This window comes from Stegostoma tigrinum, chromosome 2 (assembly GCF_030684315.1).
Source record: "Stegostoma tigrinum isolate sSteTig4 chromosome 2, sSteTig4.hap1, whole genome shotgun sequence".
Taxonomy (NCBI): Eukaryota; Metazoa; Chordata; class Chondrichthyes; order Orectolobiformes; family Stegostomatidae; genus Stegostoma; species Stegostoma tigrinum.
Genome location: NC_081355.1, coordinates 83,207,408 through 83,226,817, shown reverse-complemented (window position 1 = coordinate 83,226,817; position 19,410 = coordinate 83,207,408). Strand labels below are relative to the sequence as shown.

Below are 19,410 nucleotides of genomic sequence, written 5' to 3'. Positions count from 1 at the left end.
GCACTTACACGCCTCCTGTGAACCTGTACTCCAGCATGCAAAATTCTACCCAACAAATTTAACATTGAGGCATTGTTCACAATAGACAGAATAGTGTGCATTCTTGGCCAGCCCACATTTTGAATATGGTGTCCAACATTAGATGTGATTCTGTCAATGGATAACATTTGCTAAATTAGCCTGATTGTGCTATGAATTACTCAGACTTTCAATTTAAGATTATCAGTCATGCTTGCAGCATGGCTCACATATTCATTACGGATGCAAAATATAATTTCACTTACAAGTTCCTGACCTCCTAAAACCAAAGGTCTGTGAATTGAGCCTACTTCAACTAAAGTATTTTAACTAAAATAAAACATAATCAAAATTTTTTATCCTGTACTCTCCAATGTAGGAAAGAAACAATATTTTATATAGCGTGAGAATAAGGTGCTAAGTCATTATTGGTATCGGGATGTAGTGGGAATAATTAACTGTAACTTTTGTTTTCAGACTGGGCAGGTTATTGGTCAAATTATTGCCATGGGAATTCAGAAGATATTCACAGTCTGCATGAGTGCTCTTCTTAATAAAAAAAAGTACAAAAAAAAAGCAAATTCCTTTTGCTTCCATCAAACAGGCTTCTGTGGATTAGGATGAACACAGCAGGCCAAGCAGCATCTTAGGAGCAGGAAAGCTGACATTTCGGATGAATGGTCTAGGTCCAAAATATCAGCTTTCCTGCACCTAAGATGCTGCTTGGTCTGCTGTGTTCATCCAGCTCTATACCTTGTTATCTCTGATTCTCCAGCATCTGCAGTTCCTATTATTTCTGTGGATTAGGTTGTCTGTCTCAGACTTGCTGCACTGCTCCAGCAAAGCTCAATGCAAGCTGGAAGAAAAGTACCTCATTTTCCACCTGGGAACTCTGTGGCCTTCTGGTCTTTAATATTGAGTTCAATAATTTTGAAGCTTTAGCACCTTTCTCCATGCTTTCCCCCAACCCCACACACCAGTCCTTGGCAGCACATGGGCTGCTACCACATACAGCCCATTGTCAGTCACTGGTTGTCCCCACTAGTACCCCACCATAGGCCCCTGACTGACCTTTAACTACTCCTTTGACTGTTCAACTGTTTTTCTCTCTTGGGCTCCATTTCTGTCTATTGTTTACTTTTCCCCTCCTCTCCCCCATCTTCTATATAAACCTCATCCTTTTCCTAGCTACCATCAGTTCTGAATAAGGGTCTCTGGAGCCGAAAGGTTAACTCTGATATCTCTCCGTAGATGCTGCCAGACCTGATGAGATTTTTCAAAAGTTTTTGTTTGTGTTACAGATTTCCAGCACCCGCAGTTCGTTTGTGTTTTTTGTCTCTCGTATAAATATATGTAGCTTCAAGTAAGCACACATGCCTCACATTGTGAAACCAACTAATAATCATTAATTGGTTTCCGTTGTAATATTTTGCATGATTGGGATTTTTAGAAAATGTCATCCAATATCAGGACATGGACTTCTGTGGTTCATTAATATGGGCTGGTAGAACATGACTTGCATGTTGCCTACTGCAGATGGTCAATGGGATATTATGTTTGAGATACTGTTATTAGTGTTTTGGCTCAGTAGTTGGCACTGCCTTTACTTTTGAACGGTAACCTTTCTTTATTGGACCTTAACAAATGTCTTTTGGAAGTCCCAGCTTGCTATATTAATTGTTTCCCTTCTATTTTCCATGGAGGTGAAGCTAGATGTTTGAACTGTTTGTGGGCCCTGAATCTGTCATCTCATTTTCCCATTAGAATACTGATAAACAAGTGTTAGTAAATTTCCCTTTTATAATGCCATATTGAATCTGATTGATTTTATTATGATATACTAAATGTCTTGCTGCTACTCCCTTTATATTAGATTGTAGCATTTTCTCAATGGCTGATTTTAGGTTAACTGCCTACAATTTCCTATTTTCTGTCTCCCTCTTTCTTTTCATCAATAGAGATATAACATTTGAAGATTTTCAATTTGCACATCTTTGTTGAAAATTGTAATAAAAATCTCTAAATGTCTTTTATGCTTATCGATTGTCTTAATTTATTATCCATTGACTATTCCACATTAGTCAACTCTCTCTTCATACTTATGTATTGCCTTTAATAATGTTTCAGACACCATTGGCTTCAGACCCAAGACTTTCACCCTCAAACTGAATCTGATATTTGTTATTTTATGATCTGCCTTCCTCAGAGGAATCTTTATTACAGTAAGGAAAAGGATGAGTGACTGACTGGAAGTGGTAAGTAGTGAGTAGGAATGACTGAAGGGGTGGGTGAGTGCCTTGACATGGAAGCTGGGTGAGTGAGTTAGATTGAGCTGTAAATGCCCACGCATCCTCTTCCAACCCCGTCTCATCCACTCCCATTCCCAACCCCTACATCTGCGATATTGAAGTGATTCCACCAAGATGAACCAAGGCCATAGTTTGTAAAGGTCAACTCCTTTATTTGCCCCCTGTCTCCACCCCCCTGTCTGGTGATCAGGACATGGGGCTTAATTTGTGTTGTTGTCAAAATTCATTTGCTTTTTAAATGGAAAGAGATGAATGGGTTTTATTAGTTATTCTGATATTTACCGTTGTTAGTGTTTAGGCTCAGTGGTTGGCATTGCTGCATAACGCTGTTATGGAGAGAGCTCCAGGATTTTGACCCAGTTACTGAAGGAATAGCAATATGTTTTCAAGCGAGTATTTTGTAATTTGGAGAGGAAGTTGGAAGTGTTGGAATTTCCATGTATCTGCTCCCTTTTATTCCTCTAGGTGGTAGTTGTCATAGGTTTGAAAGGTGCTGCCTAAGGAGTTTGATAAATTTCTGCAGTGGATCTTGTAGATCTGCCCACAGCTGCTACAGCAGTGGAGGGAGTGGATTTTTATGGAAATGATTCCAACTACGTAGACTTTTTTGTCTTGGATAGCGTCTAGCTTCTTGAGTATTGCTGGAGCTGGATTCATTTAGGCATGTGGGAAGTGATCCATCAGATTCCTAATTTATGCTTTCTAGATGGTGGACACGCTTTGGGAAGTCAGGAGATGAGCTATTCACTGCAAGTTTCATAACCACTGACATGCTGTTGTAGCCACAATATTGTTGTGGCTAGTCTGGTTCAATGTCTTATCAGTGGTAACTCTCAAGATATACATAGTGAAGAAATCTATAATGGTACTGGCCATTGAATGTCGAGGCAACATGGTTAGAGGTTTTTGGAGGGTTTGGTCTTGCCTGCCACTTGTGTAGCAAAACTTTAGTCTGCCATTAGTTAGCTCAAACCTGGATATTTGGACATGGAGTGCTTCAACATCTGAGGGGTCATGAATAGTGCAGTCATAAGTGAAGACCTTCACTTCAGATTTTATAATGAAGGGAAGGTCATTAATTAAGCAGCTGAAGATGGTTGGGCTGAGGAAACTACCTTGCGAAGCTCACGGAGAAGTTTCTTGGAGCTGAGATGGCTGACCTCCAATAACCACAAATATCTTCATTGAGACAGCAGAGTTTTGCACCTGATATACACTTACTATAGTTTTGCAGGCCTGATTATAGGAAGGTTATCAGAGCCTAGCAGCTTTAGTATCCAGTCCCTCCAGACATTTTTTGATATCACATGGAAAGAATTAAAGTGGCTGAAGATTGTCATCTGTGATACTGGGGATTTCCATTGGAAGCGGAAATGGGTCAGCTATTCTGCATTTCTGACTGAAGATTGTTGCAAATACAAAAAAATCCAGAAAAATCTACATTTAGGCCATCCCGATTTGGCCCTGACTGCGACAACATACAAAACATCTAGAAACCCAATACCTCTGCCTCCAACGCATCTGGTCCTAACATGGGGCATTCCACTCCAGAACATTCCGGATGTCCTCTCATTTCAACGACTGCAACTTCACCCCTTCAGTGGTTGAACATACTCTCAACCGCATCTCTTGCGTTTCCACACCTCTGCCCTCACATCCTCTCCCTGCAACAAAAATGAAGACAGAATCCCCCTTGTCCTCACATCACATATCACCCCACTAACCTCCAGAACCAATATATCATTCTCCGCCAATGCCGCCACCTGCAATCTGACCCCACAACCAAGGATATATTTCCCTCCCCACCCCTATCTGCCTACCCTAGGGACCACTTCCTCCGCAACTCCGTCATCCCCTCCACACTTCTCACTAGCCCGACCACCCCCCTGCCCCAGCACCTTTCCCTTCAATCGTAGGAAGTGCTACACCTGCCCCGACACTTCCCCCCCCCCCCCCCCCCCCCACCTCATCTCCATCTAAGGAACCAAAAAACCTTCCACCTCAGACAAAGGTTCACCTGCACATCCACTAATGTGGGTTACTCTATCCACTGCTCCTGATGTGGACTCCTCTACATTGCTGAGACCAAGCGGAGGTTTGGTAACCGCTTTGTAGACCACCAGCGCTCTGTTCATGACAAACGACAACAGCTTTCAGCTGCAAATCACATCAACTCCCCTTCCCAGACCCTGGATGACATGTCCATCCTGGGCCTTTTCCAGTGTCACAATGATGCCACCCGCAAACTGGAGGAGCAGCACCTCATATTCCTCTTCAGGAGCCTACATTGGTCTCAATGTGGACTTTGAGTTTCAAGATCTCCCCACCCACCAGCCTCATCCCATGACCAACCCTCCCTCTCAGGCTTCCTTGACCTGACACAGCCTGTTTGTCTTCACTCCCACCTATCTGCTTCTCCCACCTCATTGCAATCTCCACCACTGCCTACCTGCACTCACCTATCACCATCCCACCTACCTTGTCTAGCCCCATGCCTCCCCTCTCTATTTATTTCAGAGCTCCCTTACCTCTTCCCCCATTTCTGAAGAAAGACCCCCAACCCGAAATGTCAACTTTCCTGCCCCTCTGAAGCTGACTGGCCTGTTGTGTTTCTCCAGCTCCACACTGTGCTATCTCTGACTGTTCTTGCTATCTCTGCAAATACTTCAGCATTGTTTTTAGCTGGGCATTACCACCGCTGAGCGTGGGTACATTTGATGAGTCTCCTCTTCCTGTCAGCTGTTTAGTTGTCCACCACCATTATGGCAAGCTTTCAGAAAATAGAACTGATCTGTTGGCTGTGAAATTATTTAGCTGTCTGTCATTTGGTATATAGTTTAGCATGCAAGCAAATTGTAGCTTTGCCAGGTTGACAACTCATTTTTACGTATGTGAGGTTTATTTTCTCTCTGCATAATGAGGTCCTACAATTGATCTTTAGTGATGTAAGAGACAAAGGACAAATTTACTTCGCATTCTTCTATCAAATCTACTCAGAAGCAATTCTCCATTTTATGTTGTCAAAAAAGTTTTTAGGAAAGGAGACTTGAGTCAGAAAAACCGTGTAATAATGAGTCCAATTGCTGAGTGCAAATCCTGTGTTGAAGGTGACTCTCGTGTTTGTGCATCACTTAATTTCACAGCTTGAGTGACACTTTATCTCAGTTTGAAGCACTTCTTTCCTATCAATATTATGATTGCAATCCCATATTTTAATTGGAATAAAAATGTGGTTTCTATCTAATGTGTAATTGTGGAATGTTTTTGCAATGTTTTGATCGCCTTTATGAAGCTCCCTGCACCACTTCTGGGCCAGTCATGGTGTTAAGCTTAAGTAGACAATTTACTAGGCATCTTCTGCAGTAGAACTTGGTCCTCCAGTGTAACATTCTAGTTTATTGCTCCTTTTATACTGTCCTTGGTGTTAGTTGTGTCCTATAGGGATATGGAACTATCTAATGCATAGAATCAGGACAGTGAAGAACAAAGACAGTTCTGAAGAGGTCATATTGGATTCAATAAGTTTATTTTGCTCTTTCCACTGGTGCTGCCAAACCTTGCTGAGTTTCTCCTGCAGTTTATGTTTTAGTCTTTAGTAAACAATTTACCAGTCACCTTCTACAGTAAGGTTTATATCTCAAGTGTAATGCCCTATTTTAATGCTCCAGTTATCATGCACTTGATGGCCGTGCAGTCTTAATTGAAGACTAAGCAATGAAATGCATGGGATGAGGCCAGAGAAGAATAAAGTCAGTTCTGAAGAAGTCATTTTGGACTCAAAATGTCAACTGTTTTTCTGTCTCTCCAGAAGTGCTGTGAAATCTTGCTGAGTTTCCCTGCACTTCATTTTTATTCAATAAATGTGTATTGTGCTAACTATGTAGAACCAAAGATTAAACATCTATGACATTGGTACCTTTCTGTGCTGCCCCTTGTATTTTAATGAAAAACTGCTGTTCTCCTTTGTTTAGACTCTTCAAGATATCATGGTAGTTTAGTTTGGTGCATGTAAGCAATGCTTTGTTGTTTTGAACATGTAACTTTCTTTTTGATTCACTGTGCGGTGATTAGGCAGAGCAGCACACTTCCCAGTATTAGTTGCAGCGAAAACAGAACTGCATACCATTTGCCAGTAAATGTAGTCTCTTGGAATGTTTCCTTTTGTGTCAGGAGGTAATAATGTCAGCTCGGAAATTTAAGTGCTTTGCAATTTCAGGGAACTTGTTCTGGTATTCAAAGTTAGCTAGCCAGCCACAGTATAAAACTGTATTGACTAAATTATGCTTCAATTCACGAACGCTATTTTAATGTAAGATAATAAAATGTGAGGCTGGATGAACACAGCAGGCCCAGCAGCATCTCAGGAACACAAAAGCTGACGTTTCGGGCCTAGACCCTTCTTCAGAGAGGGGGATGGGGTGAGGGTTCTGGAATAAATTAGGAGAGATGGGGAGGCGGACCGAAGATGGAGAGAAAAGAAGATAGGTGGGGAGGTAGGGAGGGGATAGGTCAGTCCAGGGAAGACGGACAGGTCAAGGAGGTGGGATGAGGTTAGTAAGTAGGAGATGGAGGTGCGGCTTAGGGTGGGAGGAAGGGATAGGTGAGAGGAAGAACAGGTTAGGGAGGCAGAGACAGGTTGGACTGGTTTTGGGATGCAGTGGGTGGAGGGGAAGAGCTGGGCTGGTTGTGTGGTGCAGTGGGGGGAGGGGACGAACTGGGCTGGTTTTGGGATGCGGTGTGGGAAGGGGAGATTTTGAAGTTGGTGAAGTCCACATTGATACCATTGGGCTGCAGGGTTCCCAAGCGGAATATGAGTTGCTGTTCCTGCAACCTTCAGGTGGCATCATTGTGGCATTTTAATGTGCTAACTTTTAATAGTAATTGGTTGGTCAAGTATTATTATTAATTTGTGGTAGATCATAAAAGTATTTTGTACTGCAGGTGTGGGTGAACAGAAAATAAGTTTGAGATGAGCAAAGATAATGGGAAGTGCAGATGCTGGAGAATCCAAGATAACAAAGTGTGGAGCTGGATGAACACAGCAGGCCAAGCAGCATCTTAGGAGCACAAAAGCTGACGTTTTGGGCCTAGACCCTTTCGCAGAAACATCAGCTTTTGTGCTCCAAAGATGCTGCTTGGCCTGCTGCGTTCATCCAGCTCCATACTTTGTTATCTTGAGATGAGCAAACCTGTCTTTAAGGATCCGTACAGCTGGGACAAGAGATGACTTTGAAGATATGCAGGAACGTAGATTGATATGTAGGAGTCTAAAGTTGAGGTTAAAATCACATCAGCTGCAATGTTGTTAAATGACTGAGCAGCCTTAAAACACCGAGTGTTCTACCCTTGTTCTTCGTATGTTTGTATATAACTGAGCCTGAGAAGTTTAAGGACATTTGCAGCCCTTTATGCTGCTGAGGAATGGTAGCATAGTCATGATGTTATCAGACTGTCTGGTAGTAATTCAGAGGCCCAGGTGTAAACATTGAGGACAAGCCTACCTTATTTCAGAGACAAAGAACTGTGGATGCTGTAAATCAGAGATAAAAATAGAAATCGCTGGAAAAGCTCAGCAGGTCTGGCAGCATTTGTGGAGAGAAATCAGAGTTAATGTTTTGGATTGAGTGGTCCTTCCTCCGAACAGATCTTAGAGCTGTCTGGCCATTGGTTGATTTGAGGTATTGAGTTGGCTTCTGGATTCATACTGATGTAATCAATTTGGTGACAAGAGAAAGACGGGAAAATAAGTTGTGAAGATGACATAGAGTGTGCAGAACTTGTGCCTGTGCAGTTTGATATCGGAAAATGTGAACTTGTGCAGTTTTGCAAAAAATACAGAAAGGCTGCACATTATTTGAATGGAGGACAACCAGAGAAGTGTTTACAGAAGGATGTGGGTGTCCAGGCACATGAATCACAATTTGACTTGCAGATGCAGAAAGTGATTAAGAAGTTTATTGCAAATGGACTTTAATATGAAAAGTTTTGTAGCTGTTACAGTTAGACCACATCTTAGAGTACTGTATATAATTTTAGAAATCTTCCTTCAGAAAATATATAATTGCATTAGAAGTAGTTCAGAGAAGATTCAGTTGACTGGTTCCAACCATGTAGGGATTATTTTATGAGAAAAGACTGAATATATTGTGCCTATACCCATTGGGATTTAGAAGTATGAGCTATGAAACTGGGAGGACTTGACAGCATGGATGCTAGACCTAAGGAACACATTCTTAGAAAAACATCTCCCATTTGAGACAGAACATCTCCACATTTCTTTCACCCAAATGTTGGTTAATCTTTGAAATTTTCCCAAAAAAATAGAGACATTGAACATTGGACATTCAGGTATTCTGTGGCCATAACTCAGCCAGGCTGGCAGCCTGCCAAGAACTGGACTGCAAGAATGGGTGGAGGGAAATTGCTGTTTAGGAAATCCTGATGGGGATCTCTAATAGATGTACAGTGCCACTTTGGAATACAGACCCCTCAATTTTGCTAGTTTTCATCTGATAATCTGGACACTTGGTATGCTTTATCCTCGGAAAGTATTCCCAGTGGGAGAAGTGTGATGTGCTTAAGTGGATGTCCCATTCTTCCATTCTGCCTCTAGGGCTATAATATTTAGCTTATGAGTTCAAATTCCATTTATCCTTTGCACCATGATTAGCTCTGTGGGAAGGCTATAGCAGCAGGAGATTCAATGTCAGGGGAATAGATAGACATTTCTGTGGCCACAAACAAGACTTCAGGGTGGTATGCTCCTTTCACGGTACTAAGGGAGAGGATGTTTCACAGCAACTACAGGACATCTGGATTGGGAGGGTGAGCATAGTACTGGTGACATAGGCTAAAAAAGGGATGAGGTCATAAAAGAAGAAGATGGAGAGTTAGGAAGCAAGATAAAATGACCTACCAGTGTCGCATGCTAGTCAAGCGTAGAACTAGCAGGATTTATTAGATGAATACATGGATGGTGTGAGGGTAAGTCTGTCAGATTTCTGGGACACTGGGACCTAGTTCCCGGAGAGGTGGGACCAGTACAAGCCAGATGGGCAGGACAGGAACTGATATCGAAGGAAGAGCATTTGCTCGCATGGTTGTGAGGCAAAAAAAAATGGTGGAGAAATGGGAGCCTAAAAAGGGAAACAAGGGAGGGAAATGAACGAGAACCAAATACAGATTGAGCAGTGAAAAAATCCACCAATGTATTTACTCCAGACCCACAGCAATGTGGTTGACTCTGAACTGCCCTTTGGACAATTGGGGATGGACAATAAATGCTGCCTAGCCAGTGATGCCATCCTCCCGTTAACAAATAAAGAAAATAACTCTATTTCTAGGGCCACTTCCTTAAATTCGCTGGGATGTAGTTTATCAGGCCCTGGGATTTATCGGCCTTTAATCCCATTGCTTTCAACAACACCATTACCTGACTAATATCGATTTCCTTCAGTTTCTCACTCAAACTAGATCCTTTGATCACCAACTTTTTCGGGGTGTTATTTGTGTCCTTCTTTGTGTAGACTAAAATATACATTTAATTTATCTGCCATTTCTTTGTTCTTCATTGTAACTTCCACGGTTTCTGACTGTAAGGGATCTGCATTTGTCTTAACTAATCTTTTTCACTTGACATACATAGGGAAGATTTTACAATCAGTTTGTATGGTCCTGCAAGCTTATTCTTGTACTCCATTTTCCCCCTCTGAAATTTAATCCCTTTTTCAGCCTTTTTGAGAATTCAAGGGCAAGAATCAAACAGTGCCACAGTGCAAAGTAATACAATGGAACCAAGAATATTAAAGAGACAAGCCTTAAGGTTTGTGCCTTAATATGAGGACCATTCATAATAAAACGGATGACTTAGTCTCATAAATATATAAAAACACGTACAATATAGTTGAGATTAAGAAGATGTGGCTGCAGGCTGACTGGGGATGGGAACTGAATAAACAAGAATATTGAATTTGTTTGGAGAAGGAGATGGGGTAGCTTTGCTGCTAAAGAGTCAATTAACATAATAGTATGGAAGGATATTATCTCTGGTGAAGTGGAATCCATATGGGTTGACCCTAGAAACACTATAAGGCAAAAAAAATGATAGAGGGGGAATCTACATAGACTGCCAAACTGTAGTGGTAGTTTGGGAAGATATCGAACAGGAAATTAGAGGTCTCCCCTACATTGGGGAAAAAAACCATAGACTAGGTGACGGCTTCACAGAACATCTACATTCTGCTCGCAAAAAAGACCTTGGACTACCTGTTGCCTGCCACTTTAGCACACACCCTGTTCCCTGACCAACATGTCTGTCTTTGGCTTGCTGCATTTTTCACTTGGGGACCCTGCAGCCCTCCGGACTCAGTACTGAGTTTAATAATTTTAGGGCTTAAACTATTCCATGTCCCAGCCCCTTACTCCACATACCAGGCCTTGTTGCCCCATTGCCTGCATTACACCCTACCTGTTATTAGTCACTAATAGTCTCCAGTAACAGCGATTCACCTTCCCAGCCTGATTATTATCAACTCTTTGTCTGTCTGACTGCTCTTCTCTCTCTTTAGACTCTATTCTATCATTTACTCCCTAACCCATCCTCCTCCCCTTTTTCTGCATATAAACTGATGTTTTCCCAGCCATCATCAGTTCTGATGAAGGGTCACCGGACCTGAAATGTTAACTCTGTTTTCTCGTTTACAGGTACTGCCAGACCTGCTGAGCTTTTCCAGCAACTTTATTTTTGTTCCTACAAAAGTACAGCTGTTATTATGGGTGACTCTAATCTGCACAAAGATTGGACAAATCAAATCAGTAACATTACTGTGGAGGAGGAATTCCTGGAGTGTGTACTGGGTAGTTTTCAGGATGAATATACTGAAGGGCCAATTAGAGAACACACTTGGCTGAGTATTTTGCAATCAGAAAGGAATAATGCAAGACCTGTTGGCTAAGAATGACCATAACATGATAGAGATCTTCATTAAGATGGAATGTGATGTAGTTTATTCTGTGGCTAGGGTCCTGAATCTAAATAAAAGAATTATGATGGTATGAGGCAAGAGCTGGATATCATAAATTGGGGAACATTACTTAAAGGGATGAGGTGATTAGGTAATGGCAAACATTCAAAGGGCTCATGGACGAATTACACTAATTGTTCATTCCTGTCTGGCACAAAAAAAAGAGACATGGCCCAGCCATGGCTAACAAGGGAAATTGGGGATTGCATTAGAACCAAGAGCATGGCATACAAATTGACCAAAGAAATGCAGACATTAGCATTAGGAGTAGTTTAGATTTCAGCAAAACAGGATAGAGGGATTGCTTTTAATAGGCAGAAAATTAAGTACGAGACTAAGCTTGCAGGGAACGTACAAACCAATTGTAAAAGCTTCTATAGATATGTGAAGCGAAAAAGTTAAGACAAATTATGTCCCTTACAGCTAGAAACAATGGAAGTTATAATGGCGAACAAAAAGTTGATGGGCCAACTAAATACAAACTTTGGTCTTCACAAAAGAGGACACAAATAACAGACCAAAAAGTAGGGGAATACAAGATTTAGGGAGAGGAAGGAATTGAAGGAAATCGATAAGAGTAGGGTAATAGTGTTGGTGAAAGTGTTGGGATAAAGGCTGATAAATCCCAAACCCTCATAATTTATACCCCGAAGTACTTAAGGAAGTGGCCGTAGAAATTGGGGATGCATTGATGTTCATCATGCAAGATTCTATTGACTTGACTTATGACTTCGATTCCCTGCGGTGTGGAAACAGGCACTTCAGCCCAAAACGTCCACACCGATTCTCACAGCACCCTACCCAGACACATTCCTGAACACTATGGGCAATTTAGCGTGGCCAATCCACCTACCCTGTACATCTTTGGACAGTGGGAGAAAACCAGAGCACATCCATGCAGATGAGGGGAGAATGTACAAACTCCACACAGACAGTCGCCTGAGAGTGGAATTGAACCCAGGACCCTGGTGCTGTGAGGCAGCAGTGCTAGCCACTGAGCCACCATATCAATTCAGGAACTATGCCAGTGATTTGCAGGGTAACTAATGTAACCCCATTATTTAAAACAAGGAATTATATGCTGTCTGGCATTGGTAGTGGGAAAATTGTTAAGAGTCCATTATATAATAACAGACCACTTGGCAAACTGTGACAGGATTGGACAGAATCAGTATGAATATATGAAAAGGAAATCATGCTGACAAATCTACTAGAATGTTTTTGAGGCTATTATTTGTAGAGTTGATAAGGGTCAGCTAATGGAAGTGATTTACTTTGCATTTCAGAGGGCTTTCCATAAGGTTGCACCTTTTGAGATTAGCATGTAAAATTAAATGTATGAGATTGGGAGTATTGTACTGACATTGATAGAAAACTGCTTGGCAGAGAGGAAACAAATAATCGGAACGAATTGTCTTTTTGCAAGTGGCATGTAGTGAGTAGTGAGATACTGCTGGGATCAGAACTAGGACCCCAACTGTTCATAGTATATATTAAGGATTTAGATGAGGGAACTAGGGTCCTTGTGACACAGGGATAATGTCTGGCTCAGTGGCCCGGTTTCAAGTCCCACCTGCTTCAGAGTTGTGTTGTGGCCTTTTCCATATCATATATTCAGAAGTGGAGGTGCTCAGTAGTGATTTCATGACATTCAATGCCATTTTCAACAACTCGTGTTCAGAAGGAGCCTGTGATTATGTGCAGCATGATCTAGGCAAAATGTGTATTTAAGATTCTTGAGTAGATTTGTAGCTCGGGTTGTGGATGCTGTGGTCTGTTTGCTTGCCGAACCAGTTCGTTCATTCACAGACGTTTCGTTACCCGTTCATCGGAGGCTGCACTAATGATGTTACCCAGCAGAGTAATGAAATGTCTGCGAACTAACGAATCGGCTCAGTGAGCAAACCAACTGCAAAATGTGTATTGTTAACAGACGAATTAGATCCTATAATTAAATCTAGCTTGACATCATTTTTTGATGAAGAGTCTAGGCCTGAAACGTCAGCTTTTATGCTCCTAAGATGCTGCTTAGCCTGCTGTGCTCATCCAGCTCCACACTTTTTTTTAAAATATAGAACACAGTTTGAAACTTAAGACAACCAGAAAAACAAAGAATCATCCTGGTTTCTGACCCTATCCGTTATTAAGATGCAGATCCAGAGAAATCACCCCTCCATTTCATATCTTTCATTTCAACTTAACTGATTCTCCCAAGTTCTTCCTTGTGAACTGTGAAGTCTTTTTACATGAATATTTTCAAAATGGAAAGCTTAAACTTTAACAGCTTCTGATAATCTGCAGAATTCTATCAGAATACTTCTGAGTATGCACATTTCGCAAACTGAACTGTTATGCTAAAGTAACTGTGTTTTCCTTGAACTATCCTGTACTCCTTTTTAGGAGAGAAAATATATTTGTTTCTGACTCCAGTCAGGTCGCTTCCAAACCGCCCAAAACATTTAATCTCTGGACATCTTAAAATAAAACCAATTCTTGATTATCCTGAACCAAAAGCAAGCTAATGGACATCAATCTTCACCTACCTTTTGTAAATCATCATTGTAAAACAATTCTTCATTAACTCTCCAGGGGTTCCCTGCTCTTGGATACTTAATTGGATTAGGTTACTATTCTGAAAGGTATTTCAGACATGGACTTTTAAAAAAATCCCTTCACTAAATTAACCAACCCAGTGTGCAACTGTTTTAAAATCCACACTCTCAAAATAATCAGCCATATGTCATCTTAGTAATAGTGAAAAGATACATTGCACCCTGTAGCCAAGAATTCTTCTACAGCACCTTCCAAACCCAACTCTAAATTTAAGGACATTAGGTTCACAGGAACGTCAAGACTCGCAAAATCCCCCTCCCAGATGAACACTTCTAAGGTGAATGTACATTGCATGCTTTACGATGTCTCTGGGCCACAAATCTGAACTTCCATGCAAGTAGCACTGTAGAAGCAACTGAACCATGTGGAATATCACTGTAATAATCGGTAAGACTGAAAAAATGTGCGCTTGTGCACAAGCACTGTTTTACAAGTCTTTTGGATTTAGAATTTTACTATGTTCTCTTGGGTCATATTTATAATATTCAAATTGGTAGTTTCCAGTCATTTAAATCTACAATGGTACAAGTCATGTTCCCATATATACATTGCCAAATGAAGGAGACAGGATAAGAGGCAGTGAAGTTGAGAGATGGAGATAACAAGATATACAGCTGTGATAATAGGAACTGCAGATGCTGGAGAATCCGCGATAACAAGGTATAGAGCTGGATGAACACAGCAGGCCAAGCAGCATCTTAGGAGCAGAAAAGCTGACGTTTCGGGCCTAGACCCTTCTTCTGAAGAATCTTCTATGTGGAATTAAGATCAACTAGAATCATGGCCAGTGTATACCATGTAAAAAGATTTCACAGTTCACAAGGAAGAACTTGGACGAATCAGTTAAGTTGAGATGAAAGGTAGGACTTGGAGTGGTAATTTGTCTGGATTTGCATCTCTGTAACAGATAGAATCAGAAACCAGGATGATTCTTTGTTTTTATGGGTGTCTTAAGAGGTTTCAAACTGTGTTCTATATTTAAATAGCTCAATGTTGTTTCTTGTGTTTGATCTTTTTCATAATAAAATTACATTTTGTTCTTAAAGAAACTCTAGTTCCTTTTAGTGCTACTTCTATTGCATTTCTCGTATCGCTTTTGTTGAAATTATTGAAGGTAATTAGGAAAATATTTAGATGTAGTAAAGTATCAGATTAATGTATATTTTGTTTAGCATGTATTATTAATGCTTCTTAAAATTAACATAATAAATTGATTTTGGAACCAGAGAAAATATTTCAATTGTTTTTAAAAGCAATTTTAACATGTATTTTATTTCTAAACTTTAAAATGACAGTTTAAATGATTTTATATTGGGGATTTGTGGTCATTGGCTTCCAGACCTTTTACTGGAGTAGTTTCATTAATGTGATGTCTAGACCTGAGACCTAAGGCAGCAGGGGACCCAGTTAATGCCATTTTTTTTGCCTTCTGTTCAAGAAATGTGAATTGTCTTTATATCTTAGTTAACTTGGACCAGATGGTTTGTCTTAATGCTTTTCATGTACAGTTTTGCAACATAACATGTTACTCCTTAGATTTTTGTCCTGCTTTAAGTCACAGTTGCAAAATAATTCACAACTGGCATGCCAAATCTGTGGGCAATATACCCACAAAATAGACTGATATCAAACAAGATATTTTCTCTCTCATTCTTCGAATTTCTGTTGTATCATTATTGCAAAGCCACCTATTGAGTACATGGAAATTGAGTTTTCTATTCTCTTCTGAAAAGGTTCCTTTGTATTTACGTTTATAAAATGTTCTGTTCTCTAAACAGTATCATTGTATGTGATTACTAATAATGAGTGCTCACCCAAAGCTGAAAGAACAAGGTGTTATATTGCTCTCATTGTTAACTATTCTAACATGACTTGTTTTAATATATTTTAAAATGAATGACTGAGCACTAATTAACTTGTCAAAAATTCACTTATTTAGCAATGTTAAGAATTTGTTTAGAACCAAAAAAACCTGGAGTGAAATAACTTTACCTTATAAACCTAATACATTAATCTACTCATCATATTTCCTATAAATATGTGTTTTTAGTTGAAGCACAGTGATTTAAGTGGAGCAATTCTTTTTGTTATTTGTAGATATATGTTATATCGTATGGCTAACCTATGATTGAGGGAACTGCATCCACCAGTCTTCAGCAGACTAAATGCAACTACGTTTTAATGTTACAAAATATATTTTCCGAGGTGATAAACTATATGAGGAATACAGTTCATATTAATATAATAATGTTTATACCTATCACCTAAAAATACTCTCCTTAATTTTGGTAATTTACTGATCATTCTTTAATTTCATTCTTTATATTGCACTGCAGTATTTTCTTAAAATATGCAAACAGTGATCAGAGATGGAATTAGATGTTTGGCCAGGATGATCCAGACATCATGGTATGGCCTCACTTTGATAGACTTACTGGTCCCTCACTTACCTGTCATTTCCATATACTTAAGAAATACTTATATTCATTCGTACCTGTTTTTTCTCCAGAAGCTTTATGCATAGTGCATTTCTCATGTATTTGTGGTTTTTGCCGTAGCAGTTATGAGCGTACTTTTGCTTAGCAACATTACACGTCATAAAATTTGCAATTACCATTTTCTATCGTCATTACGGTTCAAACAATAGTGGCATACCCTGGCATAATGCTAGTGTGGTGTTCATATGCAATTGGCCATGTGATGGGCCCATGAACAACTCAGTTTCAATTTGACTATTGGTTTTGTAGCTTGCTTGTGGGGGATTGAGTATTTGCATCAGTGAGCAAATGAGACTGTTGGCATTGCCTCTAATCTAACTAAATTAATTTTCAATGTCCCAGTTGACTCGTTGTTTGTTATATGTCACTGAGTCAAAATCCTGGAGCTCCCTCTGAATGGCATTATGGGTGTACCAGCAGCAAATATACTGTTGTGATTCTGGACATAATTTTCCTCCTCATTTTGGGAAGTGTTGCCTGAGCACTGCACTGGGATGAGCTACACAGAACAAGATGTATCATCCTTGTTGGGACATTCTGCCCTGTTCTACCAGACTGACCCAGAAAACTGGAGCATTTCTTGAGGATACCAATAGGCTGCTCTATGTTCACCAATGTTGCCCCATGCAGTGAGTATTGTACCTCACCTCAGTCTTCCAGAGTAGGTTTCACAAAGGTATCAGTATCCATGACCTCATTGCATAGCTGTTGTTCCACAGATCAGGTTTTGTGTGGAGATGTATTCTCCACCCACAGAAATGAATAATCCATGCTGGACCCACTGACTCAGTTCTTGTCTGGTTGGCAGGATGTGATGATTGAAGCTTGCAGGGATCAACTTTTTACAATTACATTAATGGCTTAGATGAGGAGGTCCAAGGCATGCTAGCAGATTTTGTAGATGACAACAAGATTGGATAAAAAATATATTGTGAAGACATAGAACAGGATGCAAGAATGGTCCTGACAAGGTTGCTGTGGTGACTGATATCACTTGTGGTGGCTCCAGAATTAGTACCATTGTTTTAAAATTAGAGATATACTTTCAGGACAGAAATAAGGATTTCTTTTTCTCTCGAGATTGTGTTATGGTGGAACTCTGCCTCAGAAGTTAGTAGAGGCATGGTCATTAAATATTTTTAAAACTGAGATAGGTAGATGCCTATTAGGCAGGGGAATCAAACATCATCAAGGTAGATGGGGAAAGTTAATTCACAATGCAAGTAGACCAGTCATGATCTTATTAAACAGAGGAGAATGCTTATGTCTCAAATTATGTCTCCCTCACTCCGATTCCATGTTTGTATGACGGGTTGAATGACCTCCTTCGTTTTTATCACCATTGAATGCTTCTGTAATTTACTTCCTGTAAAAAGATTCCTTCTTGTTTTACCCTATTCTCCTCTTTGCCATATTGGGTTTCCTAGATTTGGAAATCCCAGTTCTTTGCATGGGAGCATATTTGTTTGGAACCTTCTCTATCTATCTCCTCCTGAATGCCTTTCACAGCTTTGAAACGGACTTATCTTCAAGTAGTTGCTTCCAGTTCATATTTACAAAATTGCACCTCAGATTGGTGAATTGGTGAAACTGGCCTTTCCTCAATTTAGAATGTATATTCCTTGTTTATTTTTGTCTTTTTTCACAACTTAGTTAAATCAAATTAAATTATTATTGCTATACTCCTTCCATTTGTCCAGCTTCAGTGCTTAAAAGTAGATCCAGAATTGCCCCTTCTTAATATGATTGAACAATTCGGAAGAAGTGACATTGGACCTGAAACACTAATTCTGCTTTCTTTCCACAGATACTGCCAAACCTGCTGAGTTTCTCCAGCAATTTCTATGATGATCCCTTTTTTGTTTCAGGGTTCAATAAGGTGGTCTCATTTTATGATCTTCTGAATGTATAGTCTCTCTTCCCAGCTATGATTCTTTCTCAGTGATGAATTTTGAAACATTGGCCTGTCAGACTTTCTAATGTTGTCATCTGAGAATCTGGCCTTTATATATAGAAGCTTAAGGTTAATCATCAACTGCATGGCTCAGAGAAGTTGACATGAAACTCTGCTGTTAATTTGCCAACCGTTACTATGTTCTGATCAAATTTGGCAGTTAACTTCATTTACATCCTGGTGTTACCTCACTTGATGCACAAAACAGAAATAGATGCCAGAATTTTATAGCAAATTTTAATTCAAATTTATTTTCTGAATTTGCAGGAATTACAGCTGGAACATGCAAGGCAGGCTTTTATGCAGAGGGATACAAATAAGAGCGGCAGCATTTCTGTCATGGATTTCAAGGACATCATGGTCACTGTTCGCCCGCACATGCTGACTCAATTTGTGGAACAATCCTTAGTAACAGTAAGTTGCATCATTATATTGAGTGCACACAGTCTGTGGAATGCTTAAAAAGTATAAACGCACACAATTGTATTCTTAGATTAGTCATACTTTCAACAGTGAAGATTACAGTCATACGTTCAACAATGAAGGCCTCTGCAATGTTTTAAAATAATAAATTCAGTGAAATTATTTTCCACAAAATACTTTTTACAAATAGTTTTTAAAGTATCTCTTGTGAGACTGAGTGAGAAATTGTACTCGAAGCAGGCGGGAAATCAATGAAGCACTGATTAATACGTTGGTCTGAGGCTCATACTAAAGTTGGCATTAGGTGTCATTTCGATAAAAGCATTAAGCTGCAAAAAGGGCATCCCAAAGCAAAATGCTGATTTTTAAAACATTCATTGATGGGATGTACATGCTGGCAACACCAGTATTTATTGCCCATCTCTTGTTGGCTTGCTTGCCCATTTCAGAGCGCAGTTAAGACAGAACTAAACTACTATGAATCAGCCAGAGTAAAAATTGCAGATTTCCTTCCACAAAGGATATTAGTGAACCAGGTGGGTCTTTATGATAATCAGCAGTGGTTGGCTGGT

General features: G+C 40.0%; 1 protein-coding gene across 1 annotated transcript in view; it reads left to right on the top strand.

Moving 5' to 3' along the window:
- LOC125464790 (electrogenic aspartate/glutamate antiporter SLC25A13, mitochondrial) overlaps positions 1-19,410 on the top strand; it is a 197,609-nt gene that overhangs the window by 52,535 nt on the left and 125,664 nt on the right. The window contains exon 4 of the mRNA XM_048557633.2: positions 18,683-18,829. Within this exon, the coding sequence (XP_048413590.1) occupies positions 18,683-18,829 (147 nt within the window). The remainder of the gene's footprint in view (positions 1-18,682; positions 18,830-19,410) is intronic.